At 31.1% G+C, this 15,869-nt stretch overlaps 1 protein-coding gene and 1 pseudogene across 1 annotated transcript; both read right to left on the reverse strand.

Annotated features, from left to right (window-relative positions):
* Nucleotides 1-1,403: 1,403 nt before the first annotated feature.
* LOC148566578 (cysteine proteinase inhibitor 5-like) lies at nt 1,404-1,775 on the reverse strand. The gene has a single exon (XM_088484310.1). It carries the CDS (start codon nt 1,773-1,775, stop codon nt 1,404-1,406), a length of 372 nt encoding a protein of 123 aa, XP_088340436.1.
* A 5,338-nt stretch (nt 1,776-7,113) lies between these two features.
* Nucleotides 7,114-7,664, reverse strand: LOC110271411 (uncharacterized; annotated as a pseudogene).
* Between the last annotated feature and the right edge of the window lie 8,205 nt (nt 7,665-15,869).

Raw genomic sequence — 15,869 nt, forward strand, 5'->3', positions numbered from 1 at the left:
GGGGTGGAAGACATAGAATTGGAAACAAATTCTATACATAAAGTTAATAGTCTTTAATTAATGGCTTTCATAAGGTACCTGGTAGCAGCAGAATCAGAGGATGTTAGAATAGTTGGAGGATCCACATTGTGTTCAACTTGCAACCAGAAATCACCAACACTATGTTATGTCTCGTAGCAATGACCTTATATATACTGAAATATTCAAAATTCGATTATTACTTGTATTTGTAAAGGATCCTTTAATATTGAAGGGGTCCAAAGTGGCATGCCAATCACCTATTACTACCATTTTTAAAACTTAGTTAATTAAAAGCATGTGGCCTCAATTTTTCAAGTAAGCAATCCAAAAGAAATAGTAAAGTGAAATTGATTGAAATTGACTCTTAGAAACTGCTTCTCTAGTTAGTTATTAGACTCTTTAAAATTATATTTAATATAAAAAATTATACCTTATCTCCATCAGTGAGGGACAATCCTTTCTGCTGAGCTTCTTCTACAGAGATTCTTGCGTCTTGGAGAGTTTTGTCATCCTTAATTTACTTATTATTTTATTACTTGAAATGATAGTGCACTTACTAAAAAAGTAAATGCATCTAATTCACATAAAAAAAATTATAACGATAAAAAGTTATTTCATCATTTAATTTATTTTAAAGATTTAATTTTAGTGTATTTTTAATTGAAATAATTTTTTTACATAGTAGATGCTGTAAAAGAAAATATCATTTCTCCTTTTTATTTTTTTTCAATTTTATACTTTTATGATAAAAATTTTGGAATGGTTCCTCAAATTAGCAATCACTTTTCCTTTTCTCTTAGTCGAATTGAATGTTAAATGTAATTCTTTTTTCCCGTTCCTTCATGTTAGAATATTTATTATAACTTATAGGATATTATATTTATATTATTTTAAATTTTTTAATATTTATAAATATCTTTATATATTATATTATTTCACACCATTTAAATATATACAATTTATTTTTTTTATTATTTTCTCTTATCTTTATATACAGGGAATTAATTTTTAATTATAATTTTTTTAAAATATTTAAAATTTAAAATAAAAAATTTATAATTTAAAATCTAAAACTTAATATAAATAAAATAATTTAATAAAATTGAGGGATAGTAACTAAAAAAAATAAATCCCAAACATTATTCAAAAAAAATATATTATGATCAAGTAAAACGAAAGTTAAAAATAAGTAGTTGAAAGTTAGTAGTTAGTAAATAAATATTTATGAAATTAGTGAGTAATATTTTTATAAATAGTATGTCTTTTGTATCATGTAAAAACAACAATTTTAATACATATTTATTATAGTGGGAGCAATAAAGAATGCTACTTGAACATGCATATAGATGAGTAGCACTGATTATGAAGGGTTTATTGTTTATTTATAGAGGAGGAGGAGGAAATGGTGCAAGTTCAAAGGTCTGTAGCTTGTAGGTGGAGGATGTGATGATCTCAAGTAATTGAGCCGTGTACTTGTTAGTCTCGGCTCCATTGTTGGCCAACAGCTCGAGGGTGTAGGTGCTGCTAAATGCCGATGAGGATGCTCTGCAACTAAGCAGTTTTTCTAGCTTCAAGTTCGCACTAGATCTCTTGTTATGCTCTGTCACTGCGAATTTCGCTATCTCTATCACCCAAGATTCCTTCACGTTCAAATTTATAGGAGGCGTTACACTCATAAGCGATGCTGAAGAGGAGTAACAGAGAGGAGCCAAGAGGAAGAGGAACAGCATAATAAGGCAGCAATAAGTTCTCATGCTACCTTCCTTTGATGAAACAATAATCTATTTGTGCTGCTGCTACGCTGATTCACATGTATATATATAAGGGAAGGTTACGTTGGCTCTTGAACCTGTTTATGGGATACAATTTTTAATGATGACAAAGTGTATTTAATTTGCCCTAACACTTCCTTAAAAGTCATAATTATATATTTAAATAAGAGTCGTAACTTTGTAAAGAAAATTGAATAATCTTCTGATCCGATCCACAGTAAAATTGCTCTATATTTGTGGGGACTTGTTTTTTATTATGCATAACATAAGCATGAGAGAATTAATTAAGTGACTTATATGAGATAAGCATATTCTAATACTTCTATTCTCTCATTATTTGGTTGTATATAATTACGTGGTCTTGATTAAATTCTAATTATTTAAAATTTTTTAGTTGAATTTTCTAGCATGGATGAGGGATGCAAATAATAAAAAAAAAATGATTTTAAGTGTGTTTTTAAGTTTTCTTTTTAATAATTTGTATCTTGTCCGTATTAGTCTCTTTTTTAGTTTCAAAACCTTTGTAAATGGATGTTAATAGTGTTGGTCACATAAAAAATTATTTTCTGTAGTCTTGAATTCGGTTTTATTTAGGGACAAGCAAAAGTTCAACACGAATGTTATTATGATAATTTTTCATACGAGTTATATCTTCGTATGTTTTAATTTATATATTTATTTTGTTAAAAATTAATCAAAAGTGTCTAATTTAGTTCATTATTATTAACTAGTTTTGCTAGACTAATAAAAGATAATATTTGTGTCTAACTTAAAATTAGTGTCTAATGTTTTATTATAATTTAGACTTCTGCTAGGAAACCAACTAGGGTCCAGCCAACTTCTGCCAACTTTTTAATAGATCTGATTTCGAAATCCATCTTAACAAAGGTAAGTTGATATACATGGATGTTTTTTTTGCTAAACATTATGATGCTTTTTTTTTTCATACTAAATAGATGTTTTTTAATGTATTTTTTGAATTTTTGTATTACTGACACTACAACATTTTTGGTCTAAGGTAACTCTTATTCGAAGCAACATTTAACAAAAGTTGCCTTAAATAGGCAAAGACAACATCTTTGACGAGTTGCCTTTGAGTAAGGCAAAGATAACAAAATTTTTGGTTACCCATAAAAAAAGTTGTCTTTGATATCTAAAACAACATTTACAAAATGTTGTAATATAAAAACTTTAAGACAACAATTTTAAATAAAAATGCAACATTTTATAAAGGTTGTCAAAAAAATTTAACAAATAATATTTATAAAAGACTACCTAAAATTGTTCATAATTAAAACTTTTAGAGAAACCTTTAATCATATTTCCACCAATTATTTTTTCTATCAAATAACTTAAAAAAAAAAAACATATTTGTTTATGAGTTCATTTGAAAGAGAATACCTAAGCCTTGAATAACCAAGCGTCCAAGCCACCAGTAACACCCACGCACGAACCCTTCCTCTCCTTTCTCCACTGTCAGCTACTCAGCTCTAATAATCGACGACATTAATGGCGACAGCAGCTCCTCCACGGCGACGGTGCGGTTCTCTCCTCCACGGCGACGGTGCGGTTCTCTCCTCCACGCGGGCTTCTCCAGGGCGACGGCGCGGTGCGCTCCTCGTTCTGCGCCGAACCACCACTGGCGAGAAACCCCTCTTCCTTCTCTTCTCCTTCTTCCTCTTCTTCTCTTTTCTCGCATCCTCCTCTTCGCGAACCGGAGATGCATGTAGAACCGTAGCAACCTCTGTTCCGCTGGCGAGCTTTGACGCAACACGGCGACTACCCCTCTGCTGGTCTATTGCTCTGGCAACACGGCGACCACCCCTCAACTGTAACCTCCTCACCACTGCCTTCTTGTTACTCTGTTCTTCAATTTTCAGGTTTTTGCAAAAACCAATTTTGCTGTTTTCTGATTTAATTCATTAGATTTTAGTTAGATTTTAATTTTTACTTAGTGATTTTATTTAGTCAAACTTATTTTTGCTAATTAGGTTAATTTAGATTAAAATTAGGATTTCTTATCAGCATTTGTCTTAGTTCATAGGTAATTAAGCATGCTACTATGATTCTTGAGTCTGGAATTTCAATTTGTATGGATTGGCTTGATTGATATTTTGTTGAATTTCAAGTTTTTTACTGCTTTTCAGTAGGATTCAAGTTAAAGGGAAAAGAACAAGAAAGAAGGAACGAAAAGGAAGTTTGTGACACTATTAAAATTTTAATTTTCAGGGTGTCTGTTTTTTTCTTTAGTTTTCTTGACTGCTATTTGATGTCATATATATCATCATAGTTGTCTTGTAGGGAGATAGCTAATGTAATATGTGGTGTAGCTTGGGAATTCTAGCCGCTGGAGCATACGGCTTGCCTCAATTTCGACTGCGAGTGTTTTAATGGGGTATTAAACCTTCTGAGGTATTCTAATGTTTTTGAGGTATGTGCAAATTTTACATAGAACTTGTGTAATTGTGTTTTGAATTGTAAAATAACTTTTTAGAGGTGTTTATTAGTCATGGCATGGTGATTAATTGGCATGTTCATTTGTTTCAACTAGCCATAGGTTTGTTGCTAGTTATTTACTATTAAATTGTTTGGATTTAAAAAATCCATTTTATAATTTGAATACTAAATGGATGATTAAGCCTCATTTTTTCTATTTTTTTAATTTAAAAAGGCACTACAAAGTTTCATGCTATTTATTCTCACAAATACCTTTGTATATTAGCTTAACATTGGCTCAGAATTAAGATGTGGTGGAACATTTCTTAAAAAATGGAACAAATCGATGAAGATGTCGTTTCAGAACGCTGTTGATCAAGTTCGGTACCTTTTCCCACATCTAAATTTCGATTCTGTTGGGTTGGATCATCGCAAAGTTGTAAAGGAAGGTCAGTTGGTGGAACCTCACTCAGCATAACCATGAATGAAGTTAGAACTTTTCTTTGCCTTGTTTATTATGCTAATGCTAATTTTCTGCACTTGTTACTACTATGTATCTATGTTAGTGCTGTATTTTGAAAACTAAGAAAGACAATGTTAGTGCTTCTCATAACATAAATAACTTTCGCAATTTCCATCTTCATGTGCATACGTAATATATTGAACTATCCTTGCTCTTAACATTATTGGAATTCTTTGGATCTTGTTCTTGTTGCTCATAAGACGTTCTTTATGTTGCTATCCATTTATTTATGTTTCAATTTGTTGACGTTCTTTATGCTAATATGCTCTTAACATTTGTTTAGTGCTTTCCTGTAATTTTTAGTTTATAATTTTACTGAACTAGATATATGTTATCTATCTTCAGAAGTAATGACTTTCTTTTTTCTTTTTTAAATAATATTTTTTATTTGTTGTCCATTCTGTTATTAATGGATAACACAATCCACTTTTGGCAGGTAAAGCAATGTGCGGAAATGTCACGGAAGCTACGATTCTTCAAGGATCAAATCAATAAAGCTGGCATAGTGTCTTCTCATGCTGCATTGCAATAAGGCTCTAGTTTCTGTAGGGGAACATCTATCAGACTGGACGAACATGGTATGATTTTCTTTTTGTCAGTCTTGTTTCAACTACAAAGCAGTCCTTTTACTTTTGATACTGCTGCTGGTGATCAAACAAGAGAGAGCATCAATGAGTTTTTGGAAAGTGTTAAAAGCCATGATCTAAGTCCTTGTAGCCTATAACATAAATGACAAAACCTTGTCTTCTAAGTTCCTTGTTCAATGTGAATTTGGGGTATGTCAATTCTTGATTGGTTGCATTTGTTTCAATGAGTTCTTGGAAAGTGTTAAAAGCCATGATCTAAGTCCTTGTAGCCTATAACATAAATGACAAAACCTTGTCTTCTAAGTTTCTTGTTCAATGTGAATTTGGGGTATGTCAATTCTTGATTGGTTGCATTTGTTTTGAAATGAGAAAAGTAATTATGATGGTGCATGAATTATTAAGCCATAGAATCACTCTGGTATGTTATGTCATTTTTATGTTTGACATTGACAATTGATGAACTCGGTGATATGCTTTTGAGTTTGTTATCTATCTTCACTTGTGTTTAGCATTTATTTGAGTAGTTCTAATTAGAGTTTTGGTGTGCTTTGCTTTTGTTACATAGATCATAGAGTGTTATGATACTCATTTTTCGGATGAAGAGCTCACAGAAATAGTTGAGATTGTGAAGAGAACATTGCCACCACCCCCTGAAGATGCCAATGGTTCTGAAGCAACAAAATCAAATGGTGAGAAAGGTGGGAAACAAATGGAAACAAGTTGATATCCTACTTGTGACCATCGAATTTTGTGAATAGCACCACAGGATCTCAAGAAAGTAGTTCGGTTATAGTTTTCTATTAGTTGGTATGCTGAGATTTAGAATTAGGTTCCTTTTTCAAGGGATGTAAGTGTGTTGATTACTACCTTATTGGTGATGAAATACACATGCAAGGTGCATTGCCAAATTTGCAATATCGCACAGCAGGAAAAATATATATTTTGTTACTTATGTTTATTTATTTGACTTCGTAACTTAGCAAGTATGTTAATTGACACTTGGAAGACCTTTCTATATATATGCAATATATATTATTAGCTTATTTTTCTTATATTGATTAAATTGAATTTAAATATTTAAATATTATTAGTGTGTGCTATATATTCTTCAAATGTCATATACATATAACAAAGGTGAAAAATATATTACTTTAAAAAAAACATGGACAAGTGTTGTTTTAGGTATATGAAAAAACAACCAGAAAAAATTTATATAAGTATTGCTTTAGGTATATGAAAAGGCAACTTAAAAAAATCTGGACAAGTGTTGCTTTATATATTAGAAAATACAACTCGTAAAAAGTGTTGCTATAAAGTCTTATCTAAAGCGTTGTGTTTGGGTCCCCTAAGGCAACCCTTTTGTGGAGTTACTTTTTTTTGTAGAAAAGGCAACGTTTTTTTAATGTTGCCATAAAAAGGGTTCCCTTTGATATACAAAAGCGTTGCCTTAGACCAAAGGTAACGGCCGTATAGCCAACCCCCTAAAAAGCGTTGCGTTTTGTCGGAAAGTGTTGCCTTTGATCAAAGGCAACACTTTTTCGTATTATAGGCAACGTTTTCAAAGGGTTGCCTCAGCCTGAATTTGTTGTAGTGTGATGTGGATATTTCTATTTTTTTAAGAATTATATGATTTTTTTTTTAAATTCTATAACTGGACATTTCTTTTGTTAAGCATTAGGATATTTTTTTTATATTAAATAGATTTTTTTTATATATTTTTATGATTGTTCAAAAACAGCCCATGCTCCACCACTCCTTCTTCCTTGAACAACTCCTAAAACTGAACTAGATTGTACGTTTCGCAAAACTGCACCACCTCTATCGACATCGCAAAATTGTTGGCGAATCCAAAACCAGCAGCACCACCAGGACCAGCCAAGTAACCGTGACTGTTGGCGAGCGACGGCGGCACAAACTCCTCAGCCATGGGGTTCAACTTTGACAAAATGAAAGCTCCTCCAAATCCCTCATCTCCCTCTTATAACTCTCATCACAGTTCTCCCCATTCCTTATCGCATTAATCCCAACATACCCAACATACCCATCATTATTGACCACCATCTGTTGACCCTGGACACCGTTTTCATCAAACCCATTTCAAATCTGACCCACCTGAGCCTTGTAATTACAGTTAGGGACTGACACAACAGTGTTTGCACCTCCATCTTGGTTGAATACACCATTCAGATTCTGATCACCACCATCACCGTTGATAGCACCTCCACCTCCGCCGCCGCCGCCGCCAGAACTTGCCTTTGATTTCTCCATCTCAGTGGTGTCCGATGAGACAACACTGTTGTCCAAATTTTGACTGGAAGAACCGATTTATAAAAAAGTTTCCTCCTTTTTCTCAGCTTTCAGGTTTATGAGCTTTCAGGTTTTACTTCTTCGGCGACGAACTTTTTGAGAGAGAGAATCTGTGTGTATTATTGTTGGGAGTGTGTAGGTTACTATACAAGAGAATGAGAAGGTTTTTATAGTTTTTAATTAAGTTTAATTAATCAGTTTCTAATTATTTAAATTTTAAATTTAAAAATTTAAAAATTAATTATTAATAATTATAATTAATTAAGTTGTTCAATTATTGGCTGATTACACACTTAGTTCCTATACTTTTCCTATAATTTATTATGCGTCTAACTTTCACATAATGCATTTTGGACTCCATAAAGGCAACGAAACTCATGTAGAGTTGAGGGTGAGAAATACACACACAAATCAAAAGTACATTTTAGTGAAAAGATAGTTAGGGCATATTAGAATTTGGAATCAACCTTCTAATAACTTCAATTCATTCTTAATAATGTACACTTTTTTCTTATTTGACCTTTTATACTTATATTTTCTATTTTATTTATGTGAGTATGAGCTAATCTTATAAACTGTGGCAATGATGCAGCCTTTTATGTGAATTGGATAATTACATATCAATATCATTCAATAAATCTTTGTTTTAAATCATAAGAATTTATAATCAATCTTAATACTTTTATTAAATGATATGTTAATTTACGATGCACTTGACAAAGAAATTGTAAATAAAACTATTAATTATAAACGTTAAACACCATATAAATTGAACAAAAATTATATATAGACAAACTAAACGCAATTTATGTGATTATTACACAAATTCTACAAAAAATAATCTTTTATTCATATAAATTATACCTAATAAGAGATAAGTACGTTTATATAAATTTAAGAGAACTCCTTGAAGATCTTGAAAAAGACTAAAAATTATGTTAATTAGAAATTTAACCAATATAAATCCATAAATAGAGAAATCAAGTAATAACATAATTATAAATATCCAATTCCATAACAAAATAAAATCAAGGGTAAAACACTTAAATAAATTAAAGTCATGTAAATATGACGTAAATTACCCAAAGTCAAAAATATTATGTAGATGTTTCCATTCATGTATCTATATAAATTGAATTAGGCAGATTTGATTTTTAATTTATAGTAGTAAATCGAATTGGAGTGTATTGATTTATATTGAAATATTGTGTTAGTTAACTATAAATCGATTTATATTCAAAATAAATCCAATTAGACCTATTCAATTTATATGGTGCAATAATAAAACGAAGTAAACCAATTAATTCTAGTAATCCAATAAGCTGTGTCGATTTACTCCTTGCTATTAGTCACCTCGTAAATCGAATGAGATTATTTCGATTTACATGCAACATGCTAATATTATATATATATATATATATATATATATATATATATATATATGCTAATTTTATGGTATAAATGTATATAAATAGGAGTTAAAATTAATTTATTTTTGACAGTTCTATACTAAAATTAATTTTAATAACGTAAATATTATTTGGATAATATTAGTTAATAATATTATATTAAATTATAATATTATCTTTTTAAATATATTTAATCTTTTTTATATTTTTTAGTATATTTTTTTATATTATATAATATTTTTTATAGTACTTTATTTTAGTATGTTATAATTTTTTACTATTATAATAAAAATTAGTATTTATTTATTAACTTAAAAATAACATATAAAAATTGATAACTTTTAAGTATTCTTTTTTATAATAAAAATTTGAATATTAATACACACTTGTATTATATATTAATACATAATTGTTTCGATTTACATACATCGAGTCCCATAGTAATTCGACATAGACTGATTCTCACTATAACAATAATAAAAAAAATTGTTGAGAATATTTAAAAAGAGTACTAAAATATGTTATTTTATATGTTATTTTTAATTGAATAAATAAATATTAATTTTTATTATAAAAAAATTATCTATTTTTATATGTTATTTTTAAGTTAATAAATAAATATTATATAATATAAAAAATATACTAAAAAATATAAAAAAGATTAAATATATTAAAAAAATAATATTATAATTAAATATCGTATTTTTTAGTAATTATCTATCTAAAAGTGATTTTAACTAATATTATTCAAATAATATTTATGATATTAAAATTAATTTTAGTATAGAATTGCCAAATATAAATTAATTTCAACTCCTATTTATATAGGTTTACACCATAGAATTAACATAAATCCATTTATATATATTGGTAAATACATGGTAAATCGAACCATGTAGATTCGATTTATTTATTAGCATGTTGCATGTAAATCGAAACAATCCCATTCGATTTAATAGATGACTAATAGCAAGGAGTAAATCCACACAAGCTCATTCAATTTATTAGCATTAATTGGTTTACTTCGTTTTATTGTTTCACTATGTAAATCGTGATTTAGTTAACTAACACAACATTCCAATATAAATCGATACACCCCAATTTAATTTACTACCATAAATTGAAAATCTAATTTGCCTAATTCGATTTATATAGATACATAAATGGGATATCCACGTAATATTTTTGGTTTTGGGTGATTTGCATAATATTTAGATGGCTTTAGTTTATTTAAGTGTTTTACCTTAAAATCAATTGTCTTAATATTAATTTTATTTATTTAGATTCTCAATTCTAAATTCTTATCTTTAATTTAATTTCTTCTAAATTATAATACTAAATAGTAGTTTAATGAAGTTAATAATTTCAATAATTGATAATTTTTTATAAGAATGATATTTCACTTATTATTTTATTGGGTTAATACTCAAATTCGTCCCTGAAAGATAACGCGATTTTCATTTTCGTCCTTCAATAATTTTTTTAATCAAGTTAGTCCTTGAATGAATTCTTTTAAATCACGTTCGTCCTTCCATTAACCTCTTGATGCTGCCGTTAAGAATCTGCTGACCTGGAACCTGAGGTTAGGGATGGCAAAATTTCCCGAGACGCGAGGATCCCTGCGGGGACTGCCCCGAATGGGGATCCGATTGTGGAGAATTTTTTCCGTGGGGATGGAGATGGGGGACAAAATTCCCCCGAAGCAGGCGCGGGGACCCGAGCGGGGATCCCCACCCCGTCCCTGCTATTCCCCGAAATTTATGAATTCCTTGAATTATCCTTAATAGTTTATTTCTCATATATGTTTTTTAGCCATTTCTCACACACACATATATATACAGAAACCAAAAACTCCTAATCTTTATTTGCATAACCCTTCTTTAATTCAGAGATTTCTAAGGCTATCCATACTCTATCCAACCTCTCTGCAGCCACCCCCTCGTCACCCTTCTCACCGCATCGTCACACCTCACCATGCCATCACCCTTACCGCGTCGTAATTTCTATTTGCCGAGTTCCTTTTCGTAACTCTGTCGTCGTGTCCATTCTCCTCTCTATTGTCGCATCTCCCACCTCGTCCACTGCTTTTTCTTTTGGCTCGTCGTTGCGTCCTTCCATTGCGTTATTTCGAAAGAAGTCACCATCGTGTCATTTAGACTTTTTGTATAAAATCTTACAGTTTTTGTATAAGATAGATACTTGCAGCTCTATTCATATGGAAATTAATAATTAGTTAGAACTATTATGTATATGGAGAATGGGGTCCCCGCGGGGAATGAGGCCCTGTGGGAAATGGAGATGGGGAGCAATATTCCCCCACGGCGAAGAATGGGGCGGGGATGGGGAGCAAAATTGAAGGCGGGGATGGGGAGCAGGGAGGCATCCCCCGCCCCCGCCCTGCCCCATTGACATCCCTACCTGAGGTGGCAATACGAGTTACACCTGGCATGGTGTGTGTTGCTGACGAGGTATGTTTAGGGTTATGTATCAATTTAGTCCCTAAGTCTCAAATAAATAAACCCTAATTCCTATCTTCCCACGAATAAGAATGCATTGTTTGAGTATTATATTCTTGCAAATCCAACAGCTATTGAGGGAGAAAAAAGTCGATTTCGGCGCCATGATGGAGAGCGAAAGTGGAGGTCCCAGTGGTGGGTTGCCGTCGCACTCATATGGTAGCTATGCTTCGAGCTCGTCCATGTGAAGAAGAAGGAAAAACGATAAGGAAACCTGTTTCTGTGGTTTAAAAACTTTGATTAAGAAATCTGAGATATCACAGAATCCAGATAGGTTGTTTTATGCTTGTCCAATATATCGGATGAGTTTAATTTTGTATGAATGATAGCATCATCTTTGCTTTCACTCTTTATGTGGGATTAATAATTTTGTTCAATGTTTTCAAAAAGGGAGCCACTGCAATTTTTTTAAATGGGTTGAGAAAAATGAATATGTAGCTGTTGCAGAAGGTCCAAAGGGAGTCTCAGAAACTGATGTAGAATTGGAGATTGATTATGAAGATTGAAAGGTTAAATTAGTATGGAGAATAGGTTGTTTAGAAGCAGAAGTTAGAGTACTTAGAATGTTAATGTGTTTCATGTTCACTGGTCTGATAATGGTCATCTTAGTAGGAACTTTACTTTTCATGTCATATATGTACAAGTAGGAGACAGTGAATGTGATATGGTGGTGTGATTTAGGTTGCTGGATTTTTTGTTTCCAGTTATCATGGCTAAACTATTGTAAACTGAAAGTAAAGTTTATAAATGGCAACTTGAATTTTGAGTACACCTGCAAATAAAATATATTTATACATCACTCACACTGTCATATGTAAAAAATAAAGGACAAATCAGAAACATAAAAAGATAATAAAGTTCCTAAAATTTGTTAACATAAATTCTTAATATAAAGTTGCTAACATTGTATTTGTCACCAAAGATAGTAAAGTTCCTAAAGTGATTCTTCAGATACATTGCATACCAAGTAAAGGGCTATATATCCGAAATAAAGGCCTTACAAAATAGTGAACAAGATAATGTTTATCACCATGATATCTTTCCTAATCTATAACCTTATACAAAAAAAAAAAGCATATGTTCCGATGATGATCTTCAAATAGCGTTATCTTTTTTTCTTGGAAGTTTGAACTCCAGAGTCGGCACAAAAGTCATGAGACTTGCAAGCTTTTTGGTTGTCGCAGCGCTAGATCCTTTAATTATTCCAGCAGAAATTAGAATTGTTGTCGTTATTGCAGTAGGTTGGGACAGCACTTTTTCCTTTTTCCTTGGAAACCTGAAGCTTGGGTGGTCTTCCTCTCACTTTAGCCTGCATGACACATGGAGTAAATACATTAATGAAAATAAAGTAATTAATCAAACCGCTACAGCTTCAGTGAGTGGTGACGGTTGTGTTTCTTGGGTGGTTGGGATTCTTTCCGGTTGATGTCACTGACAACAATATTGGATGTCTGTTAAGATGCTGAATCAGGTTGAAAAGTAAAATCACCAAAAACATCAGATCCATCAAAATTATTAAGTGGAATAGCAGCAAAAGGGTCGAAAGTGCTATTGTTCGCTGGAGCAGAATTTCCTGACTTATTGTTAGGTTGCGCAACTGGAGCAGGAATGGCAAAGGGATCAAAAGTGCTATTATTCACAGGAGTAGAATTTCCTGTGTCTGTATGCACAACTGGTTCAAAAACAGCAAAGGGATCAAAAGTGCTACTATTTGCCGAAGCAGAATTTCCTGACTTGTCTGGCTGCGCAACTGGTTTAGGAATGGAAAACAAGTCAACTGTTGGTGTAACTGAAGGAATGGCTGGCTGTGATGCAAATAGATCCACTTCTTCCTATACATAAGTCAACATGGACCTGAAAAAATAGAAACTATTAACTATGTGCCAAAAGGAATAAAGAAAAATTTTTAGCACATTAAAGTAAAATGTGCAAAAAAGAAGGCAAGGCACGTATTATTCTCTCTCATCAGTTCTTCACAATCACATATTAAACCTTTAAAGGAGTGCAATTTATCTATAGATATGAATAAGAACATTCAGAATAATGTCAAAGATTGTACATCCCTATTAATGATGACATATATATCCCATTCATTATTGGTTCCCGTACCGAATCATTTCGAAAAGCTAACTTGTACACTTGAATATCATTAACATACTACTTCCGAAAATAAAATTGATGTTGTAATTCATAATAAAGAACAGGTCAATAATGTTTATTTCATTTAAGTACTATTCAGTCAAACAATCCTAGTTGATAATGGAAGAGAGGTTCTGAGCTTAGGACCACTAATTAGTAGAGGTTCCTGCCTTTAAATCTGCAGGCAATTGCTGGTGCAGGCATGAGAAAACCAACTGCAGTCGTAAAGAGTGAAGAAATCTAAATTCTAACTTGAGGTTGAGAACAAGCTCTCTTTGTACTATATACATCCACTTCTTGATAGTCATCATCATCAATCCACTTAAAATAATTACAATGATTGCTCTTCTGCAATTTCAGAAAAGAGAAAACAAAAAAAATCAAAAAACACCTCAGCACCACTCACTCGATATCTTGGACATGCATGGAACAATCTATTTGGGTTTTCTGCTATTCCAGATTTAATTTTTTAATCACAGTCTTCAACCTACAGAAACATGATTCGTCATGAGTCTTTAACCTTCTCGTTTGCATTGAAGCGTTAACCATGACTGTCGTGCGACGGATGCGACAAACCACCACCATGACTTCCATTTCCTATCTCCATCCTCGTGGTGAACCAACAATTATAGCTCCTACTGAAGTCTATGGCCACCGAAAGTGTTGACGGCAACTTATTTATCGTTGAATTTGGGATTAGAGTTTATCTACTCAAGGACTAATTTGACTTGATATAAAAGACTTATCTTGTCAGCAACAACAGGATACAACTTGGTGTCTACCACGCTGGCAGTTAACGACACACGTTAGCGAACGTTTGCCAACTCAACGAAGGAGATGACGGAAGAACGAACGTGACCAGGTTGGGTATCTTTCGGGGAGAAATTCGATTAATGTTATCTTTCGGGGACAAAAATAAAGATCGATGTATCTTTCAGGGACGATTTTGACTATTAACTCTTATTTTATTACTTAAAAACGACTAATGTATTCGCTAAAAAGTTAGTTGAATCTTGTTCACGTAAAAAAAAAAAAATCATATTATCTATGTTGATAAGAAATTATTTCATGCTTTAATTTATTTTAGAAGTTTAGTTTTAATGTATTTATAGTACAAATGTTTTTTCTACATGATTATCTAAGCTTATTGTTTCGAATGATATTTAATTAGTAGATAAAAAATATTATTTCTCTTGTTTGTTTTTTTTATACTTTTATAAGTGTTGAGAGTATATACTATTTGATTTAGTATCATCAGATACTTTATGTATATTGGAGACTTAAATTTGAGGGATATTGATCATCTCTTTATTATTAAAGCTCATTACAAATTTTGGTCTAGATGGAATTATGACTTGTTTTATACCTGTTCCATATAAATTCTATTATGTCATTTTGTTCATTAATAACCTTTCAATTAGGCTTTCGCGTGTTTCGTACTATTTAAATTCCCAAAAATGTTTGACAAAAAAAATAACCAAACACGATCATAATTTATCTTATTTAATATTAATTAATTGTTACGATAATTAATAAAAAAAACACTTAAACAAAGACACTTAAAACATCTTTTTTTAGAGATATTTTTTAATAATTAAAATTTAACACATATAATCAATTAGATGGTACTATTTTTGTTATAATTAGACTAGACAAATTAATTTGACTAAAAAATTAATGAATTAAATTTTAAATTGATCTAAATTAATATTATTTTTCATAAAAAATGACTACAATATCCTTATTATAGAAAATGACTAAAATACTCCTATTATATATATTAATTTTAATAATCCTAAATTCTAGCTATTTACTTCTCTATCGTCATAGGGTTAAGATTTAGAGTTTTTGATATATATAATAGGAATATTTTAGTCATTTTTTATAATAATGGTATTCTAGTCATCTTTTATAAAAAAAAATAATATTAATTTAAATCGTTCAAAATTTGATTCACTATTTTTTCGGTCAAATTAATTTATCTGGGTTAATTTTGATAAAAATAACAAACGGTTTAATCGATTATATATATCAAATTTTAATTACTAAAAAACATCTTTAAAAAAAAACATTTCAGACGTCTTTATTTGAGTGACACCCATCAATAAATATATCTCCCTACCATTACCGTAAGTTCCTAACCTCTTAAAACATGACCA

Source organism: Arachis ipaensis, chromosome B4 (assembly GCF_059453495.1).
Source record: "Arachis ipaensis isolate K30076 ecotype BB chromosome B4, ASM5945349v1, whole genome shotgun sequence".
NCBI classification, from domain to species: domain Eukaryota; kingdom Viridiplantae; phylum Streptophyta; class Magnoliopsida; order Fabales; family Fabaceae; genus Arachis; species Arachis ipaensis.